We start from the raw sequence: 22,291 nt of genomic DNA on the forward strand, positions 1-22,291 counted from the left end.
TTGAATATTTGCTGATTTTAAATTGGAGATTTTTGTTTGTCGTTTAAAAATCTGTTGTCGTTTTTGACCCTAACTGGCTTTTACTTAACTATGACTTTTCAGTACTTTTATACTATACACCTCTGTTTACAGCAGAGCAATAAATGCATTTAATGATGATTTAATGTTGTTTATTTTAATCCATTTTAAGAATAGTCAACACTGACAAATGTCCAGATTTATTGTTAATGCTTGCACTGTTCATTCCCAATCACCACATTTGACCAGTAGCCCAAATAGGAACATTGTTTTTTTTTTGGTTTTCTTTTAAATGAGCGATTCGTGATAAACCAGGCAGATTTTTCCAGTGTATATAGTGACTTTTTCCTGTGCACCTTAACGATCAGCCATTGGTTGTAGGTATGGTCAACCACGGAGAGTAATACATATAGTATGTATATTATTTCCCATATTGAGTATTTTTTGTTGTTTTGTGTGTTTTTCGAGTCTTTTTGTGTATGTTTTTATAGCATTATTTTGTATGTTTTGTAGTAATTTTGGTTATTTTATTTGTCTTTTGTGTATTTCTTAGTAGTTTTGTGTTTTTTTCATTTTTTAATGTCTTCAGAGTCAATTTGTGCCTTTTTTATCTCACTTTTATTGAAAGCAGAGATGAAATCTCAGCTTGTCTCTCACATGTTGCTACGCTACAACTGCTAGCCAGGGTTTTGATTTGTCAATATAGTGTTTGTGAGTTTAGTATTTAGTATTTTCCATCTGAAAGCCATGAAATCCTCATCAACAGAAATACAAACATAAGATACAATCACAAATACTGCTTTATTTTAAATTATACTTTATTTCATATAAAAACAAAAAGAAACAAACAAATAAATTAGATATTTCTAAAATAGTTCTCTGGAGGAATTGCTTAAGAACGTTGGGATTGTTTTACAGTTTACACCCAAGAGAAGGAGCAGAGAACTGGAATGTAAAAGGGTTGAGTACTGAGGCAGTGACACAGAGATGAGCGACTACAACAGATGCGAGCAGATTCTTTACAAACACACTGAGATGAATGGTTGGTCAGTTTAAAACCGTCCATCTTTAATCCTCTCCATGACTCAAACATTAGAATTCCCAGCTGAAGATTCAGTTCAGGCAGTTTTTTTTATCAGAATGATGAGAGACAAATGGTTGGAGTTGAGTTTGTGCTGAAAGTAAGATACATTTGGTCACACAGGTGGATCGTTCTATATTGAAATCTCTCTTTCTTTTGACAATGGGTATTTTTCTTCAGGTCAAATTCAGAAAGCAGCTGGAAAATCAGTTGGAATCTCTTCCCCAGAGGGATTTGTCCACACAGCTGGTCCCGGGAATCTGATTTAAGATTTGTAATTTAAAAGATGGAGGCTTTGGGGATAAAGACAGGGATGTTTGGGAGAGAAGGATCCTGGCATTACCATAATAAGAGACTCTTCATTTGCACACAAGCCCAAGCTATCCCCACATAGCCACCCCCAGAATTCCCTCTGGTCCATAGTCACACCCATTAAGTCTGCAGAGCCTTCATTGTCCAGCCGGGTTGCAGACCTGAGGACCCCTCACCAGCAGATTGAGCTGGGTGAAGGGTTACAGCCAAACAAAGCAGGAACCCTCCCCCTTTTTCTCTATTTGAAATCAATCACACAGAGGCTTTCACATCCCCTAACCCCCCCCCCGCCTTACTCTCCTTATCAGCAATGACAGTGGGCTTGGGCCAGCTCCCCACCGTCCTCATGCTCTCCCCATTGGTCCCTCTTTCAGGACCAATCCCACCCTGGACACTCTGTCCTTGACATGTAAACAAATGAATGAGTGAAAGCTGGTGGTGAAGGAAGCTCCTGGTGTACAGACGCATAATTGGCCTTAAGAAAGTGGAATTAGGCCCAAGAGGTTTCCCAATCATCATTCAAATCATTCATCACATGCGACCCAAAGTGTGTATTTGGGCTTGGCTCATGGTCGCATTATGTTTCACAGATTATGATTGGTTTCCATTTTTGACAGAAATCTTGATGGAGGTGACAATAGTTTTGGCACTTGCAGGTTGAACTCCTCTCTTCCTCCAAAGACCTTCATATTTGTGTCATTCAGAATAATTAATAAAGAAGGCAAATGTCTCTCTGTTGTCGATATGTACAAACAATATCTTAATACTCTAATTTATTCACAGGCACTTTGCTGATACAAAAGCCACTTCTCAGCCTGACAGATCCTGAGACTTAAGACCTTTTTTTTTTTAAATAGCATCACAAAATGTAAAATAATATTATATAGAATAATTTGTATTTAAAAATCATTTTCTTATCTGATATAATAGCAAAATAAATCTTCTTTTTTTTGTGTATGTTTTTGTTGTTTTTATAATTAAAGGTCTTTATGGTCATGGTTTCATGGCCAGGTTGGAGATCATTGTCCGTCCCTGTACGACGCTTAGAGAACCAGTCTTTCCTGTTGTGTTTAGTGTTGCACATGTATAATGTTCCCCTTTGTGCTGCAGCATGTTGCGCTTGTCCTTCAATGTTCTGCTGGTTCTGGCCAAGAAAATGCTTTCATCAAACCTCCAAAAGCTCCACTTGTTAACATGAGTCTGTGAGTCCAGTCTATATCTAAGAGCTTTGTCTGGTTCCATGAAGGTCAGATGTAAAACACCACAAGAAGAGCATCATAGTTTCTGGGACCACACTTTAACCTAATTATTGTGTCTATGAGCTTATCGGAGACTTGACTTCAGGTCATTCTGAGATCGCACTTCCTGGTAGCCGAGAAGACAGGGGTCTGTGGACAAGGCATCATGGGTAAAAACAGAGTCGTTGTCGGAAGAACAGGAGCTGGATGTGTCCTCACATGACGGCGAGTACTGTTCAAAAGGTGTTGACAGGTCCAAGTACTGAGGAGGGGAAAAAATTGATGAGAAAATTAAGTTTTCTTTTATAACCAAAGGAAGACAAAAACAGACATAAAGTTTGTGCCCAAAGAGACGCACAAAACAGTGAAATTAATCTGCCATCTTTATTATTTTTATTCTTTTTATCAGTCGTGGAGTTTGTTTGAGTCGGATACTGCGATCAATCCTGACTTTTGAGTTTGTCTTTCTTTCTGTAAGTCAATGAAACCTTGCAGTATTAAATGTCCTGACCTAGTGTAACATCTATCACTAACTTCACTATTTTCCTGGTATATAAAGATAAAATTGGCAAAAAGTCTTTGGGGTTAAGAATATGGACAAAGCATATGGCACTGATGTAGAATTCTTCAAATCAGACAAAATGAAGCATGAACTTCAGGGAAGACAGAAGAACTCTGCCAACATCCTTGTATTTCACATGAGGACCCATAATCCTAATTCCTAATCTTAGACTTCTAAACATTTAGATTTTACTACACACAACTTCCTTCAATAAAGTGTTAGAAAAATATCATAATACATATTGCATTAGTTTCTGAGATAACGTTGATAATATTATATTTAAATTATATTTTTATTGACCACCTGATCTGCCGGAGCAATGATCTGATTGGTGTCAGAGTGAAGCAGTTAGTAGGTTTACTTGCAGTTCGAGAAAATTGAATGAATGGCTAATGATGGATGTAGGCAAGTTAGCTTGATAGGAATCAGACACAGTGTTCTGTGCATGCAAAACTTTTTGTCCTTGGAAGAAGAGGGGGATTACGTAACTCCTACATAAACAGAGACCCGACAGGCAAGATGCAGAAGATTCCCTTTTGGATGGATAAGGATACCAAATCCTAAATTACATAGTTTGGAGAAAAATGTGAAACTATTTGAGTCAACTAGAACTACGTCAATACACACTGTTTTGGAAAGAACATAGCACCATCTATTGAGTTTTCCCTCTTGCATTTGTACTAAGACAAAACAAGAGGTCCTTAATGGACTTTTGGCATTGCCTTGACAGCTGTGTGCCTGTAAACATAGTGCAGCTCACCTCATCAGAGATGGACAGCAGCTCTCTGTCCAGCTCTTCCACCAGCTGAGTGAAGGTCGGTCTCTGGGTGGGGACAGCATGCCAGCATTCACGCATCTTCGTGTAGCTACAGAGTAAAAACAGAAACAGTTACCACAGTTGAACTACAAGGATTTGTAGGACTTGATTTCACTTTTCTCAAGCGAGTGAGAGGTATCTGCTTACAGTTCATGAGTGCAGTTGGAGGGTTTGTCCATACGGTGCCCTTCTTTCAGTAGCTTAAAGAGTTCTTCAACAGGGATACCCGGGTACGGCGAACCACCCAGCGTAAAAATCTCCCACATGAGTACACCAAACGACCACCTGAACAAAGACGATAGGGCCACATCAGAGAAAAAAACATGATTTATAAATTGTACAATGACCCACATGAGAGGTTTGACTTACACGTCGCTCTGGTGAGTGTAGACTCTGTCAAATAAGGCTTCTGGTGCCATCCACTTTACTGGAAGCCGTCCCTACAGAATGAGCACAAACATGTTAATGCTAACTAGGCTACAAAAGTTATTCATCTTTCCATTACAATGTGAAAACACTGAAAACCTCATTCTCTGTCTATCTGTCCCCCCCCTTAAATCATCCTCTTTTCTATCCTTTGTTGAAATTAAGTTCTATTAAGGCTGCTGCCAATCACAGGAAAACATCCGACATTTGTCTCACAGAGCAGTGAAAAAAGATGTTACATGTTAGAAATCATCTGTCTCAATGGTCACTTTGATTGAAACAAGTCAAAGTAATAAACACATACTCTAAGTTTGCACTTGACCTGACATAATCACCTTCTTTTAACAGTGTAACATTGTTTAAATGAGGCTCACTGAGATTCTAATTAGTTTCTACTTATTTTCTTTAAGATAATGTTATGTATATGTTGAATATATGCATAACAAAATGCTGATATTAACATGTTTTCATTAGTTTCTAGTGAAAGCAGAATCATTTTCACCCGTAGTTCCCTCTCAAAGATACCGTACGGTTTTCAACTCCTGAAAGTTCACTGTTAGAAACTCACGTTGGTTGTTTTCTTGTAGTAATCAATCTGGTGCACTCCCCTGGCCAGCCCAAAGTCTGCAATTTTCATCACGTTGTCATCTGTCACCAGAACGTTCCTGGCTGCCAAGTCTCTATGGATGCACTGCAGAGAAAGAGGAGTGGAAATTAAAGGCTGACATGAACTTTAACATAAGCCGCAGGTCAAAACTAAAACCATATCCATATTAGAAGGTTTGCATGCAATCGTTTTCCTTTTATGGAACGCCAAAGCTTTTCTGAAACATGTATTTCTCCAAAGAAATCAAAGCTGACTCCTTTTCAGTGTTTCATTATAATTACTACATTACTATTATCTTGAATTTGGACGTACCACGGCGCTTCACACAAAATATTTAAAAACATGGAGGTCAGAGAAAAGTATTGGTTCAGTACAGCTACTCTACAGACATCAAAATAGGCTAAAGTCAACATGCTGTCCCTGTTTTTATTGAATGTTACCAAAATAACATTTTTATGGGGCCCTCAAAGGAAAAAACAACCGAGCTCTGTTTGCCCACACTGAATAGATGTCATTAAGTTTATTTTAGTTTTCATTGGAAATAGATGTGGGATTTTTGGGGACATGCAAAACAAACCATTTTGGTTTGTGGGTCTCCCCATAATGGAGGGTTTGATTCAGTCTCCTGCATTCTCAAAAGCCCTTAGAGCCAGAAACCTGACCCCTACGCCCAGACGATGGCTCGGCTGCCTGTTTGCTAACAGATTTATGGCCGTGCTAAAAAGGACAAAGCCCCGCAACAGAGAGCGATGGACAGATGGATGGGGAAGAGTAAACAGGGACAAGGCTGCAGCCACTCTCTGCAAAGGAATGCCTGTCTGGGACACAGGCTGACAGACAAAAAGTAGTGTTGATGTGTGGAGCACACAACAGAATGCATGCTGGGAAAATGAAAAGAGTAGAAACAGCAGCATGGGGGTGGGAGAGAAGAAAGAAAGGGATAGACAAGAGAAGAGGAAGGGGACCAACAGCTGGTCCAGCAACCAGGGACAGGGTCAGATAATCCATCTAGAGGCCAAGTGCCAACACACAAAGAATTCAGATGTCTTTGCACTTTATGTGCAGTTGAAACCCATGTTTTACATTGGGCCCAACCCAATCTAAAATTTGCAAAAATTTCCAACATGTTTCATTTCCAGAAAATATTTCCAATTTCTCTATTTAACTTATCTGTATTGCAGCTCTTACCACATTTCAAAGTGTATTTACCCTTTTAGAGGCCAGGTACTCCATGCCTCGAGCCACCTGGTAGGCACAGGAGAGCAGGTCTTTGAAGGTGAGCTGCTCCTCAGGCACCTTGGTCACATCAAAGTTATAATCCATGCCTGGAGGTCGCCGCGCCCTTAGGTACTCTCTCAGACTACCTTTAGATGCGTACTCTACCAGCACATAAAGAGGACCTGAGAGGGTTAAAGCACAAAGAGGGTAAATTATGGGCTTTTTTTTAAAGTCTTGCTTTAGTTTTAGTTTAGTGGTTCTCAAAAAAATATGTTATTTTGGTTAGTTCTGCTGAATACAACTGCTTTTTCAAGTCAGATGTAATCAAATTTTTAAATGTCTTCAAAATAAAAGCATGATAGAATTGAACTCACCATCCTGGGTGCAAACACTCAGCAGGTTGATGATGTTCTTATGTTTGTCCATCACTTTCATCAGCTCCATCTCTGAGATAAGATCTGCAAGATCTTTATCGGTGGCATCATCTGAAAAAAAAACCCAGATTTTCAAAAAGGGATGACAAATCTTACTAATAATTTCTCAAGCTATAATTATGTCTCACCTTTAAGCATCTTGACAGCAACAGTGGTCGCCTGATCTGGTGAATCCTTATTGATCCCGTAGGCGTCCGCTCTGACCACCTGACCAAAGCAGCCTTCTCCAAGAGGCTTTCCCAAGGTTAGACTAGAAAAAGAAAAAAGAAAAACAAGAGTTTGTCTTAATGAAAAGTGCACTAAACCGTAATTTGAGCTTCAGATTTCTTTCAACTCAAGCTGAAAATTGTCTGCGGGTAAGTTTATTTCTACATCCCTGGACTGTAGCAGCCAAATAAAACAAAGTGAATGAGAATGAGGGACTTTTTAACTATCTCTCTATTTGAGACTCAACATTTTTTAAAAAAATGATTATAATTCTAAAAAACTAGGCTTTTATCAAAATGTCCTCAGACGTGAAGAACTTACTTCTCTCTCGGGAACTCCCACTCCGGATCATAAGGCAGCTCAAACTCCAGCACTCCAGCCAGCATGGGAGAACAGCTGGAAGAGAGGCGGGCCACCCTCATCAGAGATGCACTCGACTTTCCTGAGGAGTTGGACTCTACGGAAAACTACAACATAATATGATTTTGGTTAGATTTTCTCAAGCTGTGTGGGAGTTCTTCAAGAATCCACACCTACTTGTCTGCGAAGAGGAAACTTGGAAAGCTTTTGGACAGGGAGAGCGTCAAATGGCTCCCTTCGAGGGTGGGACTGCATTCGGCACAACACCACAATGATGCCGGCCATGACAAAAGCCAAAAACCCAGAGGCATAGATGATGATATCAGTGTACTTCGTCTCCATTGTGTCCATGGCATCTGCTGCTTCTTCCTCTGTGAGAACAACAGGGAAGATAGGACGAAACATGTGATGTCTTAGATTCATAAGATATTTGAGAATTTTTTTGTATTAGGCAACAATTAAACAACTAAAGCTTGTTGGTTTTAGCAACACATTAACAGGAAGATCAACATCTGTCAGGCCAATCCTTATTCCATGAATAATTTACCAGACAGGACTGTGAGCCATGCAGACTGGTGAGCAAATCCAATTGAATTCCCAGCCAGACAAGTGTACTCTCCAGCATCCTCCATTGTAACCTTGGACAAGTAGAGCACCTCCACCTCAGACATGTTCAGACTGCCAGTCTGTGAGGAAGAAAATGCCAAAAAAAAAATGTTAAATAACAAAGAAGTTCAAATTCACATTTGCAAATAATCCAGAAATTGTACTGAACACACTGCTTTGCTGATTAAAACTATTGAAAAACTAATACTAATACTTAATGGCTGCTGTTGTTACAAACCTTAAGGACTTGAACGTAAGGAGTTCCATCAGGACCATAGCGACTACCGTTTCTCTCAATGTGTTTTTAGCCACTGAATATGGGGTTGAGCATCACTGTAGACTTTACAGTGAAACTGGACATCACTGCCAACCACCGCTGTGGTGTTGGATGGTAGCCCGGCCTGCAGGATGGGTCTATGAGGGGATCGTTCTGTAAGTGGACAAAATAGCAGAAGAGTTTAGCTATAAATATTTGAAATTCACTTATGCGTGTTATTGCTTCTACCTCTACCTAAACATATCTGCAGTTAACGTTAGTGTCTGACTGCGACCATGTAAGCATAGAGGTTGAGCTAACCCAGCCCTCTGTGCAATAAATGTAAACAGCTAAAGGGTACTGAGGAATGGTTTGGTAAAATACTGCTAGGTTATGAAGTTCTACACAGAGCTCCAGAAAAACTAGCCTTATACTTTGCTTATTACACTATGTTCCTCTCAGTTCTCAGTGTAGCCGTTCAAATGCAATCAAAGGACATGGAGAGTCTGTTTTGATTGAACTGCAGGAGTCCCTCGTTGGCTAATGTACAAGGAATGTTAATATGAAAAAATCATAATACTTAATTTACCAGTTTCATAATCAGATGTCTTGGAAAGGCTATAAATTAACACTGTCATCTTTATGTGTTTAGGTGCTGGTAAAAGACCAGAAAAACATTACTTTCAGATAAAAATCTGTTCCATTAGCACGCCTGTGTGCCGCTGCTGCCTTTGATTTATTTTCACCCTCATGCTCTGATCTCATTAGTCAACTTGTTAGTCCTCTACCCCCGTCAGCGGAGACGGAAAATGACCCCTTGGTGGACACACAGCAAACAAATGAACAAACAGTCCCTCCGCCTCTTGTCACAAGTCAGGTAGAAAACTAAAGTGGACGGTTGACCGTCCACATCCCGCCGGCTATGGACGACGCCAGGCACCCCCATCACCTCCAGCTCACCCCCCTCAACTCAGCCCTCTCCATCAGAAAGAAGGACACCGGGCTTTTGTGACAAGTGCTGACTAATTCTGTTGTGACTACCGCTGCAATGAATCCTGTCAGATTGACTACAAAGCACTGCAGTTTCTTTTAAAGCTACAGATTTGATGCATTTCTGTCTCCTAAACTTTGCTATAACAATTCCAGAAAATTCATTTTGGTCTTGTCATTTTGTCTTACAGCTTTTTTCAAATAAATGAATACATTCAGTATATTTATGGTCTTACCAAGCACATCCAGGACATAGCTGTGGGTAATGGAGCCATATTTGTTCTCTACCACACAGGTGTAGTTTCCTCTATCTGAAGGCACAACACTCTCCATTCAAGGCTCCAGTGCTGGTGTCTCAGCTACACAAAAAAACACACATAAGCAGGAAGCAACACAAACCAGAAGATCAATTGGAAAATAACAACAAATTGCTAATTTCGTCCTCCTCACATGAACACTCTCCATCCTCCTTACTTTATGCCTCCGATTCGATGCTCTCCTCTGAACTCTCGCCCATTTTTTCAGCCAGCGGATGCTCGGCATGGGGCTGCCCATCGCCGGGCAGCGAAATTTCACTGTGTTACCTGCAGGGACGGCATACAGCTTCTTCTCCATATGCTGAGTGTGTGTCCAGTAAGGACCTTTACAGAGAAAGAGCATCAGATTACCAGTCGGATAAATCCTACAACTAACTTCTCAAATAGCATGGTCTATTGGACAGCTGGTAAAAAGCACCTCTAAGAAGTAAACTTGGTCGTTTTCGATTTCTGCAGATGTGTCCTCCAAGCCGTTGTCCTCATCATCATCACCAGATCCTAAAGAGTCTATGTTGCAGATAAGAACAATGGAAAGATGAATTAATTACCATTTTTTAGATTTAGTAATATCAAGCTTTGGTCTTAAATTGACACCTAAGTCACACATACCTGCAACTGTTATGGTGAAGTTCCTCACTGGCTCTTTGGATCCCCGCAGTACACAAAAATATACGCCTGAGTCTTCAAATGTGACATCTGTGACCTCCATGGTGGCGCCTCTGGTCTGGATGCGAGGAGTGGACAGGATCCGCACGCCTTCTTTGTACCAGTTTACCGCCATGCCAGGCCGAGTACTCAGATCGCATCGCAGTTTTAGTATGTTACCAGGTTCTAACTGGAGATGCTCTGTGGTATCTTCGGTCAGATCCTCAAGAGGGTTCTGTGGAAGTCAGACAGGATATAAAGCCAACTTCATTGAGATTTTTCTAAGTTAAAAGAGATTTCCAACATTCTCTTTCTTTTGCTTTTGTGGTTTTATTGCCCCACTCAGGAGACCAGACAGTTAACCCTGGCATTCATTCTCTAAGCTGTGACCTTCACCTCTACCACCCCATTATCTCCCATTCCCACATACGCAGCAGCAAAATTAAGGTTAGCATGGAGACCAGTCGTCGACCTTACAGACCCCACCCTCCTCCACGTGACCACACCTCCCTTCTTCCTCCTACACAGGTAAGTCAGAGAGGAGAGGTAAGTCACGCGAAATCTTCTGAGAGTCACGTGACAGTCTGTGAAAATTCAACATGGCGGCCCGCTGCCTTGACTAGCTTACCAACTCTGTTTACTTGCACACGTTAATGCTTTCTTACCGTTAATCCACGGCACAAACGAGAGCCGACCAGGCGCCTCTCACCAGCCAGAGAGGAGGACCTCGAAGAGTTCATCGACCGATAATATGCCAAGTACATAATGGAAACTGGACCTAAAGCCGCGAGCACATCAGGTATGGCTGCAAAAACGCCGAAGAATGACTCCTCCACGGATATGTCAGATCTGGAGGTAGAGGTCCTCACACCAGAGATTCTAAAATCAATCAATAAGAGGCTGAGTGTGGTCGATTTACTGCACCAAGACTTCAAGAAATGAAGGCCAGCCTGTAATTTGCCTATCAACAAATTCAGGACTTACAAAAAGACAATCATGATATCCATTTGGCTTTATCTGCAGTGACCTTCAAGTTAAAAGAGAGCTAATAAATGATAACAAGCTTCTCAAAGAGACAGTCCTGGATATCCAATCTCGCAGTATGTGAGGCGTGATATTCTCAGGTATTCCAGAAACCCCCAACGATGACCCAGAGGCTCCGCTGAAAAACTTCATGTTGTCTGCGCTTAAAATTCTGGCAAAAAGCCGTGAAAAAACATCACCTTTCACTGTGTCTATTGTCTCGGACCACGTAGAGGTAATCAGCCACACCCCATCATTGCCAAATTTGAACACTTTCAACAGAAAATCCAAGTTAAAAGTAAAGGTTGGGAACTTAAAGGTACGCAATTCGGCATGAATGATCAATTCCCTCGGGAAATAAACGAACGTCAAAAAACCCTATATCCTATTTTTAAGAAAAACCGACAGAGGAAAAACTAGCATGATGTCTCCATTCTGACACAGCCCTGACTTTAGAAATAGAAAAAAACACCGCTCTATCTGAAGACATGGGAAGAGAGCGGAATCACTCGTCTCCAAGACCTCTTCGAAAATGACAAGCTCAGGACATATAACAATCTAACCCAAACATTCAATATAAATAACAGTAATTTGCTACAGTACTTACAAGTAACAAAGACAATCAAGAAAAATACTCCAGTAGATCTAATTACCATACAACCTCCAGAACTCATATGTATGAAAAAAACTTACCAATCACTAAATGGGAGGCTAAACTCTCAATCACCACGAACACCAATTTCTGGACAGAAATTTGTTGTAATACTTTTAAGATGACAAAAACACAAACCTTCAGCTAATTCAATACAAGGACCTCCACAGATCCCACATTACCAACAGAAAATGTATAAAATGGGCTTCTCCCCAACAGACATCTGCTCTCAGTGCACCCAAAAAAAAAAACTGGTTATGGCTTTGTTCCCCAGTTCAACCGTTTTGGTTTCCAATTACTGAAAAACTGCCCTCCATAGCTATGTCTGATAGGAGACCTGATGTTGCTTGATCTTCCAGCAAACCAATCGCAATACATCATTGCGGCACTCACCATAGCAAAAAAAACAATATTAGTGAATTGAAAAGGTAAAAATGGGGAGGGGCTCTGCTGGCGGCATTGGTGTGGGGTGGCAGTGCCTGGCTGGGGGTGCTTGGGTTTGCCTGCTAATCGGTCCATGGCTTGCGGGGTGGCCCTGCTTGGGCAGTTGATGGCATCCTCATTCGTCGAGAGGCCGGGGCAGCCTCCCTGTGCAGGGTTTGTATCGTGGCGCTGTGCGGGCCTGTGCTGTGCCGCATGCCCGTCTGCGCCATCTACCCTCTCCGGTGGCCCGCCATGTGGACGGGCTGGGTTTACACCAGACAGGCCTCCTACATGGACACCACTTCACTCCCATCTGGTCTGGCTCACTCACTTGGTGCACCACACACCCATACCCAACCCTTGGGGAGCTGGATGGTGGGGCTGCCGCCTGTGCTACTAAGTAGTGGCGCGGGGGCGACCTTGGGGTTGGGGTCGATGGCGGGGTGCGCTGAGTCCTTGGCTCCATGGGGCTTTCTCGAGTGTGTATGTGGGGGGCGGTGGCTGCCTCTCGGTTTGGGATCTTGGGGGCGTCTGGCGGGCTGCTCGGCCATGGGGGGCTGGCCTGGGGCTCCCTGGCCACCGCTCTTTCTGCTGGCCTGGATGCATCTTCGGGTCTGGGGCAGCGCTTGGGTTTGCAGTAGCGGTTCTTGCACATACATTGGTCTAAGATGCACGGGCATGCCTTTGGCTGTAGGATGAGACTCGTACTGGGCTTAACCTGACACGTTGATCCCAAACACCTGTTCTAGGTATTACCACTCACTCTTTCCCACTGTCCACAGCCACCACCATTATACCTAAGCTTCACACTTCAGTGTCACCAGACTGGCTTGATTACGCAACACAATAAGCACAATATGCACAACTACAACTTCACATCTCACTCTCAATTTAAAATAATCAACTCTTACCCACCCTTTTCATTTCCTACCTTGAGTCTCTCCTCCCTGTTCCCTTCCTCCTCCCCCTCCCCCCCACCCCTTCACCCAGGAGTAACACTGCCCTCTCTTTTCATATTTTCCCTTTATTAAAGTGTTTCTTACCCTTTCTTAGGGAGGGCTGGTGATGGTCACAATTATGCAATAAAATAAATTCATTTATTTAATTGCAATAACAAAACATGCATTGCTATCTTAAAAAGATTGCACTTCTTGTAGTGTTGACCTTTGACAGCATGTGCAGACAAAAGAAGAAAAAATAAAATTTACCTGATAGGACTGTGAGCCATGCAGACTGGTGAGCAAATCCAAATGAATTCCCAGCCAGACAAGTGTACTCTCCAGCATCCTCCATCGTAACCTTGGACAAGTAGAGCACCTCCACCTCAGACATGTTCAGACTGCCAGACTGTGAGGAAGAAAATGCCAAAATAAAATGTTAAACAACAAATCAGTTTTAAATCACATTTGCAAGTAATACAGAAATTGTACTGAACACACTGCTTTGCTGATTAAAACTATTGAAAAACTAATACTAATACCTAATGCTGCTGTTGTTACAAACCTTAAGGACTTGAACGTAAGGAGTTCCATCAGGACCATAGCGACTACCGTTTATCTCAATGTGTTTTAGCCACTGAATATAGAACTGAGCATCACTGTAGACTTTACAGTGAAACTGGACATCACTGCCAACCACCGCTGTGGTGTTGGATGGTAGCCCGGCCTGCAGGATGGGTCTTTGAGGGGATCGTTCTGTAAGTGGACAAAATCGCAGAAGAGTTAAGCTATAAATATTTGAAATTCACTTGTATGTGTTATTGCTTCTACCTCTACCTAAACATATCTGCAGTTAACGTTAGTGTCTGACTGCGACCACGTAAGCATAGAGGTTGAGCTAACCCAGCCCTCTGTGCAATAAATGTAAACAGCTAAAGGGTACCTGAGGAATGGTTTGGTAAAATACTGCTAGGTTATGAAGTTCTACACAGAGCTCCAGAAAAACTAGCCTTATACTTTGCTTATTACACTACGCTCCTCTCAGTTCTCAGTGTAGCCATTCAAATGCAATCAAAGGACATGGAGAGACTGTTTTAATTGAACTGCAGGAGTCCTCGTTGGCTAATGTACAAGGAATGTTAATATGAAAAAATCATAATACTTAATTTACCAGTTTCATAATCAAATGTCTTGAAAAGGCTATAAATTAACCCTGTCATCTTAATGTGTTTAGGTGCTGGTAAAAGACCAGAAAACATCACTTTCAGATAAAAATCTGTTCCATTAGCACGTGAAAATAAATCAAAGGCAACAGCGGCACACTGCTGCCTTTGATTTAGTTTCACCCTCATGCTCTGATCTCGTTCGTCAACTTGTTAGTCCTCTACCCCCGTCAGCGGAGACGGAAACTGACCCCTTGGTGGACACACAGCAAACAATGAACAAACAGTCCCTCTGTCTTGTCACAAGTCAGGTAGAAAACTAAGTGGACGGTTGACCGTCCACATCCCGCCGGCTATGGACGACGCCAGGCACCCCCCATCACCTCCAGCTCACCCCCCTCAATTCAGCCCTCTCCATCAGAAAGAAGGACACCGGGCTTTTTGACAAGTGCTGACTAATTCTGTTGTGACTACAGCTGCAATGAATCCTGTCAGATTGACTACAAAGCACTGCAGTTTTGTTTTAAAGCTACAGATTTGACGCATTTCTGTCTCCTAACTTTGCTATAACAATTCCAGAAAATTCATTTTGTCTTGTCAGGATATCAAATTTCTGGGAAAAAAATGTCTGAATAAACAAAACCTTAACATAATAACTTGCCTATATATTAAAGTTGCTGTATATTCTTACAGCTTTTTCAAATAAATGAATACATTCAGTATATGTATGTCTTACCAAGCCACATCCAGGACATAGCTGTGGGTAATGGAGCCATATTTGTTCTCTACCACACAGGTGTAGTCCTCTATCTGAAGGCACAACACTCTCCATTACAAGGCTCCAGTGCTGGTGTCTCAGCTACACAAAAAAACACACATAGCAGGAAGCAACACAAACCAGAAGATCAATTGGAAAATAACAACAAATTGCTAATTTTGTCCTCTCACAATGACACTCCATCTTCCTTACCTTTATGCCTCCCGTTTCGATGCTCTCCTCTGAACTCTCGCCATTTTTCAGCCAGCGGATGCTCGGCATGGGGGCTGCCCATCGCAGGGCAGCGAAACTTCACTGTATCACCTGCAAGGACGGCATACAGCTTCTTCTCCATATGCTGAGTGTGTGTCCAGTAAGGACCCTTTAACAGAGAAAGAGCATCAGATTACCAGTCGGATAATCCTACAACTAACTTCTCAAATCGCATGGTCCATTGGACAGCTGGTAAAAAGCACCTCTAAAGAATAAACTTGGTCGTTTTCGATTTCTGCAGATGTGTCCTCCAACCGTTGTCCTCATCATCATCACCAAGATCCTAAAGAGTCTATGTTGCAGATAAGAAACAATGGAAAGATGAATTAATTACCATTTTTAGATTTAGTAATATCAAGCTTTGGTCTTAAATTGACACCTAAGTCACACATACCTGCAACTGTGTATGGTGAAGTTCCTCACTGGCTCTTTGGATCCCCCAGTACACAAACATATATGCCGAGTCTTCAAATGTGACATCTGTGGACCTCCATGGTGGCCCTCTGGTCTGGATGCGAGAGTGACAGGATCGGCACGCCTTCTTTGTACCGTCTAACCCCTGCCAGGCCAGGCCCAGTAGTCAGGTCGCTCGCAGTTTTAGAATGTTAACCAGGTTCTAACAGAGATGCTCTGTGGTAATCTTCGGTCAGATCCTCAAGAGGTTTCTGTGGAAGTCAGACAGGATATAAGCCAACTTCATTGGGATTTTTCTTAAGTTAAAAGAGATTCCAACATTCTCTTTCTTTGCTTTTGTGGTTTTATTGCCCCACTCAGGAGACCAGACAGTTAACCCTGGCATTCATTCTCTTAGCTGTGACCTTCCCATTCACCTCTACCACCCATTATCTCCCATTCCCACATACGCAGCAGCAAAATTAAGGTTAGCATGGAGACCAGTCGTCGACCTTACAGACCCCACCCTCCTCCACGTGACCACACCTCCCTTCCTCCTCCTCCACATCTTTTTGTTCATTTGTGAATCAATCTGGCTGACAGAGCAGACCCTTCACTGACTCCATAAAGATCAAGAGAAAAGGATTGAACACTAAAGCTAATGAATGAGAAGAGAATTTCCAGCAAAAATACTTTAGCGCCATTAAAGCTTTGGTTTCAAAACCTTCTAATATTAAACACATTAATCTAAAGCTACATAATATTAGTTACCTGGTGTGATTTCAGTGTCTGTCAAATCCACAGTTTTGGTAATGATGGCACCTGCATGGAAAAAGGCAGGGATAGAAAAATTATGACTGCGTAACAAAGGTAAAATTATAAAACTACAATTTTTAAATATGATTTCTATAAATATGAATAGATATGTATATATCTTGTGAATTTGGGCACATTTAAGCGTTTCTCACCAGGCAGAACCTTGAGCCATGCTGACTGCATGGCCTGCACCATCTGTCCCCCGTGGGTGCTTTCAGCCATGCAGATATATTCTCCTTCATCTGCCAAGTGATATTGATAAATGAAGGGTGCTCAGCTTAGATCCATTAGCCTGCAACGCCTGGGAGAAACAAAAATAGCTTGACTATAAACTCTTAGTAAGATAACAAAAACTGAATAAACGAAAGATACTGTAGTGCTTTCTGGAAAGAAGCTGCAATGCTTTAAAACGGTAATCAGTTTAAGTTGATCTGCTCTCACCATTAGAGGCTTGAGGTGAGTTGATGCGTCCTTGCTTTGCTCTGATTGGATGGTTACCGTCTTCAACCACTGTACCTTAGTGGATGCAGGACGGTGGACTTTACATATCAGCTTAACCTCTCCACCCACTACAGCTGTGGAGTTTTCTGGGTAACCTGGAACTATTAGAGGCCTTGCAACACTGAGATCTGTATAAGCAAGCACAGAACAGAATCAAAACAGTTGTATTAATTATTTCCATACTGAGGAGGAAGTCAAATGTTGTAGGAATGCATTATTTATAGTAATTACTTTTTTGTCCTTTCAAGAGTTGCACTTTAGATTTTAGGTGTCACAGTGTTGTTTTCTCACCGTGCACACTGCCTGATTAATTGCCACATCCAACAAAATACACATTAGTTTACTTAAACACACCATGCTGGTTTACTCGCCGCAGCACACCATGTTCCCAAACAAGGGCTCTGTGATAATAGCACAATAGCCCGTCCACCTTCGTGTCCACCTTTATTACAGTGACATCCATTCATTGGTCACTCCCACATTCGTGTGGCCGCTTGCTCGCTTGTTGGAGCATATGTGCAACCTGGCCAGGGACCTCGCTTACTGCTCAGTCACTCAGAACAAACAATTTTCCAGGCCAGGGCAATTTTCTGTCTGATTGCTTCCTGTGAGCACTTAGTGAAAAGGCAATCTGTTCTCATGTCGGGAGTGAAGTGCTGCTTTTTTTTCCTTGTCAGACAAAAACAAGCTTGATAAGGGAAATGCATTGTTGCAACGTTGAATAATAGATATCGTGATTGTTTTAAAGTGCAGAAAAAGGCACATTTGTATAAAAGCAACACACAAGATATATTCTTCGACCCTAAACATGCATCGTCCTCAGTTTGCTGATCAAACTTCAACCCTGCTAATGAACTTGCAGACACAGAGACGCTGCCCTAGAGTTGAACTCACAGCAGAGTGTGAATTGTCACCCAGAGGCGAGGGGGCAAACACAACACAACACAAACAAACTGCTCAGCTGGTGCGAGCCAATCAGCCAATCAGCCAGACGGTCAGTCAAACCAGCCGACCGACTCCAACAATCAGGACGCCTCATTGCCTTGTCACAGATGCTCACAGCAGCATCGCGATTAAAGAAATTTGTATGTCTTTTTGTCACAAATCTGTCACGATACCCTATCTCCGAGAGATGCAAGTTGTTGACTGAACATCTACGGCCACTTATCCACCATAATGAGCACTTTTTACATTAGCAGCACAAGAAAAGACACTTGAAGATTATGTCATGGGTAAATATGTGACTCAGGCTCAGGTTTAACTCTCCTATTGTAACATAAATTGTTGTCACTGACTCTGAAAGCTGTTGCTGAGCTGGTATCATGTTTACAAAAAAGTACCTGCTTTAACTTTATCTTTAATTTAATTCTGTCAGTTTTCATAGCTAGACAATAGAATAAGGTGACTTCTTCCTAACCACTGGTGACCCCGTGCGGATAGACATCTTGTGTGCAATAATTAGACTGTAAATTAATATCTTTGTCTCTACTGTCACGTGTGGAGACTTTACTCATTTGTCTTGTGGATAATCCTGAGAGGTTTTTTGGGTTCCCCCTTCTGCACTCTGTCATCTGAACAAGTCCCAGCTGGCCTCTGTGGCCCTGAGGTACAAAGTGGGGCCACAGAAACATAGAAAGAAGACAGGTATGAGGGATAAATGCCTCCAAGACAGCAATTTATCTTTCATCAATCTGCATAAATTCTTTCCAAATGCCACCCTGGGGAGTACTTTGATCTGCCTTAAAAGTAAATGTAGTTTATAAGTGTTTTTCAAAGACTTTACAAATCGTTTGGGAGCAGTTAAGATACTTTGAAGGGGGTATCTAATATTGCACTGGGGCAAGATTGTAAGGCATCAGTGGAGAAAAAAGCCCCAGCCAACCCTCCCTCCTGGCACGCAGCCAGGCAGATTTACACTTCCGAGCCCCAGGGCCTCGGACAGATCAGGTAGCGCGGTTTACGGCAGCAAAAACACTCGGAGCTTCCGACTCCCGCACTCACTGCGAACTTCGGCTGCAGCCTCTCATCTCGTTTTTCCTGTCACCTTTACTTCCTCTGGGCTTGTGGCTGCCAAGAAAATTCATCTCACTAAGGAGAGAGGAAAAGTGGACCAACCCAAACATCTGCAGATGATGCATTACAGCTTAAAAGGACACTTTTTTTTTTTACTTCAGAGAGGAACCAAATATAGTTTATGGGCACCAACCAGCAACACCACCCTTTGCTTGTTTTTGCAAATGGTATTTCATAAACTGGAGTCTGTTAGATCATCAAACCCGATCCAAAATAAAAGCTTACCTTTTGTGTTGGGGTTGAAAACCCTTGATGAGCATCTCTCAATCAAGCAGATGAGGAAAACACAGAACAGGCAAATCTTCACCATCTTCTTCTGCTTCTTCTCGTTTAAAGGATGAATCTTAAGCCTGAAGCCTGAATAGGGCCTCAAACTCCAGCTCCGGGCATTTGAAACTCCAAGTCAATACTCCTGAATGACACAAGCAAACACATGGCACTCAGTTTTATGTGGATCAAAAACCTAACTCTTTTAAGTAAAGACCTTCCTGTGGAGTTTCAAACCAGGCGGCAGAAACAAAAACAATTGTCGAGCCAAATAGTTTAGAAGAGAGTCCGTTTGACCGTGAGCAGCTGTACTCGTAACCAGATGTCCTGCTCATTTTGTCGCTTGTCTGCCTTATATTGTGCAGACCCTAGTGTGTCGTGAATGAGGAGCAAGGCTGTTGCTGCCTTTGTTTGTCAGTGGATGGTGCTCAGCTTGCTGGGATAATGGGCTTTTACTGGGAAAACACTTGAAACTTGCCAGGAAGCTAGAGAGTCTGATGGAGCAGCTGATGAGACTCTTGGACTGGTAAAAACACCAAAACAGGTGATTGTTGGTAAACTGACAGCATGTGCTGACGGGCCTTTGTTTAAACTTTGATGCACATGAAGTTTTATAGGATAAAACGTAATTTTACAGTTAAGTCTATGGGATTGTGGAAAAGAAACACTAAAATATATACCCTTTTTTAAAGATCTTGTTCTGTTTTTAACATTTGAATATGGAATTTGGTTATAATTTATAATCATTAAAATGCTGAGTCTGTCAATCACGAACGCCCTGCTTAATATGTAAAACAGAAGCAAATCTGGATAATCTAGACTTTTTTTTGTCTACATATAGAAACCTGACCACATTTATCTATAAGAAAAGTTCCAAAACTGGTTCTATATTGGACTTAACAGTCTGACTCTTACAGAGAAATTCTGGTCCCACTCTGAGGTTGTACACTCAATTTTTGAATAAACTTTTCATTGACAGGTTAAAGTAATAATACCCCGATTTTGTTTTTTTTTTCCAGAGCTGAGGCACCAGGCGCCAGACCCTGGTGGGTGCGCTCCATGCAGGCAGGGCGCGCCCACACACACACACACACACACACACCACACACACACACACAACCAGAGAGAGAGAGGGAGAGATTATTTAAAGCAACAAGCTTCTGAATGAAACGTATTCTTTCTCAATTAAGCAGTGCAAAAAAAAAAACGTGTTTTCCTCCTGCTGTGGTCTCACAGCCTGGCTACTGTGAGACCACAGTAGAGGATTTACTTTAACATGACTTAAAGACATTGCTGTCAGCTCATGTTAACCATGGATCAGATTTTGATCAAAATTTTACCACGAAACTCTGTAATTTTGGATAATGAAGCAGAACTCCTTTGAGTCTTGCAATAAACTAAAAGAAAAGCTTAAAAGTTCATAAACATATAATTTAATAGCATTGTTTTTTTTTAATGATGTATTGTTTTTGTATTTGATTTTTTTTTTTAATGTTGGCCCGTTTTTCTAATGTTAATGTATGAATTACTTGTTCAAAAGCACGTCGCCTTTTAAAGTGTATCAGTTGTGCTCTATCTTAGGTCAAACTCCACTTTAAGTTTTTGTTTTTTCTTCTCCTGACAAATAGCCTGATAGGTTCAATGTCTACACACAAAGTGGCACCACACACTGCATAACAACAACAACAGGTTGTAATGTTCACACTTTTACTAATAATATGTGGGAGTATATTTGTTGAAGGAAAAAGTTCGTTAAATTATGACTTTTAGAAACCAGAAAGTGTCTATTCGTACTTAGAAACTATTGCAACCTTGATTGTTTCAGCTTAATGGTGAATTGTGAGGTCTGACGTTTAACTGTAATGTAAAGTTGCCTTTCTCTGTGAGGCAGAAAATGAATGAATCTGGTCTCCAGTTATCCTGGGGGGTGGTGGTGGTGGTGGTGGGGGTGTCCACCCACCTTCCCTCCCGGTCCGTCTGCGGACTGAAGCCTGGCACCAGCGGGGAAGCTCAGTCCTGGTCCCGGGAGATGCGTGAGGACAGTGAAATCCTCATTTGGAGTTCAAGCAACGTTCCCGAATGTAGCGTATCCAAGAGAAACCCCAGAGAATCTTTATTAATACATCCGAAAAATACAGCCGCGCACTACGGACAACAGCTGCCACCAGAGAGCTGCGATTCCACCGGGCAAAGTCCCACCGCAGCCGCTGATTCAGGAGGTTAAATCCATGGAGAGTGTGGAAGCAAAACACCAGGGGTTGATAAGGTGTAAAAAAAAAAAAAAAAAATTAAAAAAAAAAAAAGCAAGAAAGTGTTCCCTTCCTTCTGAAAATGTTAAAAATGTAAAGGAAAAGCGGCGGAGAGCGTGTCCCGTAGTTCAGTGTCCTGTACGCGTGGATAATCTTTTGACGCGCGTCTTTACGCAGCGCCTCCCAACATTGTTCACTCTGCTCGGTGAGGAGATATGTGCGCAGTGTGAGCTGTGCTGTGAAATACACTGACGTCCTACGTTTAACTGCACAGAGAGGGCAGAGGGACTGTGGTCCTCCTACTCCAGCCCTCCAACTGTAACACGTACACAACAACAGGGTGTGAGGTAGGCTGAAGGGGCGCAGCAGAAGGCGGGGGGGGGGGGGGGGGGGGGGGGAGGGTGGGGGGGGGGGGGGGGGGGAGGGGGGGGCGGGTGGGGGGGGGGGGGGGGGGGGGGGGGGGGGGGGGGAGGGGGGGGGGGGGGGGGGGGGGGGGGGGGGGGGGGGGGGGGGGGGAGGGGGGTAAGAACGAGGAGGAGGGGTGGCACCGCTGCTTCCCCGCCACTGAGCCTTTCTCCGCCAAAAAGCAAGCGCTCAATTCCTCGTTTTTCATCACAGCTTCTTCTTCTCCCTCACGGCCTGTGGTGTGCCAAATAAACCATAAATCAC

General features: G+C 42.5%; 1 protein-coding gene and 1 long non-coding RNA gene across 2 annotated transcripts; both read right to left on the reverse strand.

Annotated features, from left to right (window-relative positions):
* Positions 1 to 805: 805 nt before the first annotated feature.
* On the reverse strand, positions 806 to 21,652 carry fgfr4 (fibroblast growth factor receptor 4). Its single transcript, XM_028465911.1, is given in 25 exon segments — positions 806 to 2,911; positions 3,972 to 4,077; positions 4,176 to 4,313; positions 4,398 to 4,468; positions 5,023 to 5,145; positions 6,271 to 6,461; positions 6,654 to 6,764; positions 6,842 to 6,963; positions 7,242 to 7,387; positions 7,458 to 7,651; positions 7,828 to 7,966; positions 8,125 to 8,190; positions 8,192 to 8,316; positions 9,369 to 9,467; positions 9,470 to 9,491; positions 9,591 to 9,653; positions 9,655 to 9,784; positions 9,878 to 9,956; positions 10,059 to 10,337; positions 16,497 to 16,538; positions 16,685 to 16,788; positions 16,790 to 16,833; positions 16,974 to 17,161; positions 19,332 to 19,518; positions 21,334 to 21,652. Coding segments are annotated over 24 exon segments (2,844 nt in total). The 5' UTR covers positions 19,417 to 19,518; positions 21,334 to 21,652; the 3' UTR covers positions 806 to 2,734.
* Positions 13,869 to 15,426, reverse strand: LOC114475245 (uncharacterized). The gene is made up of 3 exons (XR_003675451.1): positions 15,264 to 15,426; positions 15,030 to 15,152; positions 13,869 to 13,886 (listed from the first exon to the last, which is right to left on the reverse strand). It is a non-coding gene; the product is annotated as an uncharacterized LOC114475245 (long non-coding RNA).
* Positions 21,653 to 22,291: the final 639 nt, after the last annotated feature.

Source organism: Gouania willdenowi, chromosome 14, assembly GCF_900634775.1.
Source record: "Gouania willdenowi chromosome 14, fGouWil2.1, whole genome shotgun sequence".
NCBI lineage: Eukaryota > Metazoa > Chordata > Actinopteri > Blenniiformes > Gobiesocidae > Gouania > Gouania willdenowi.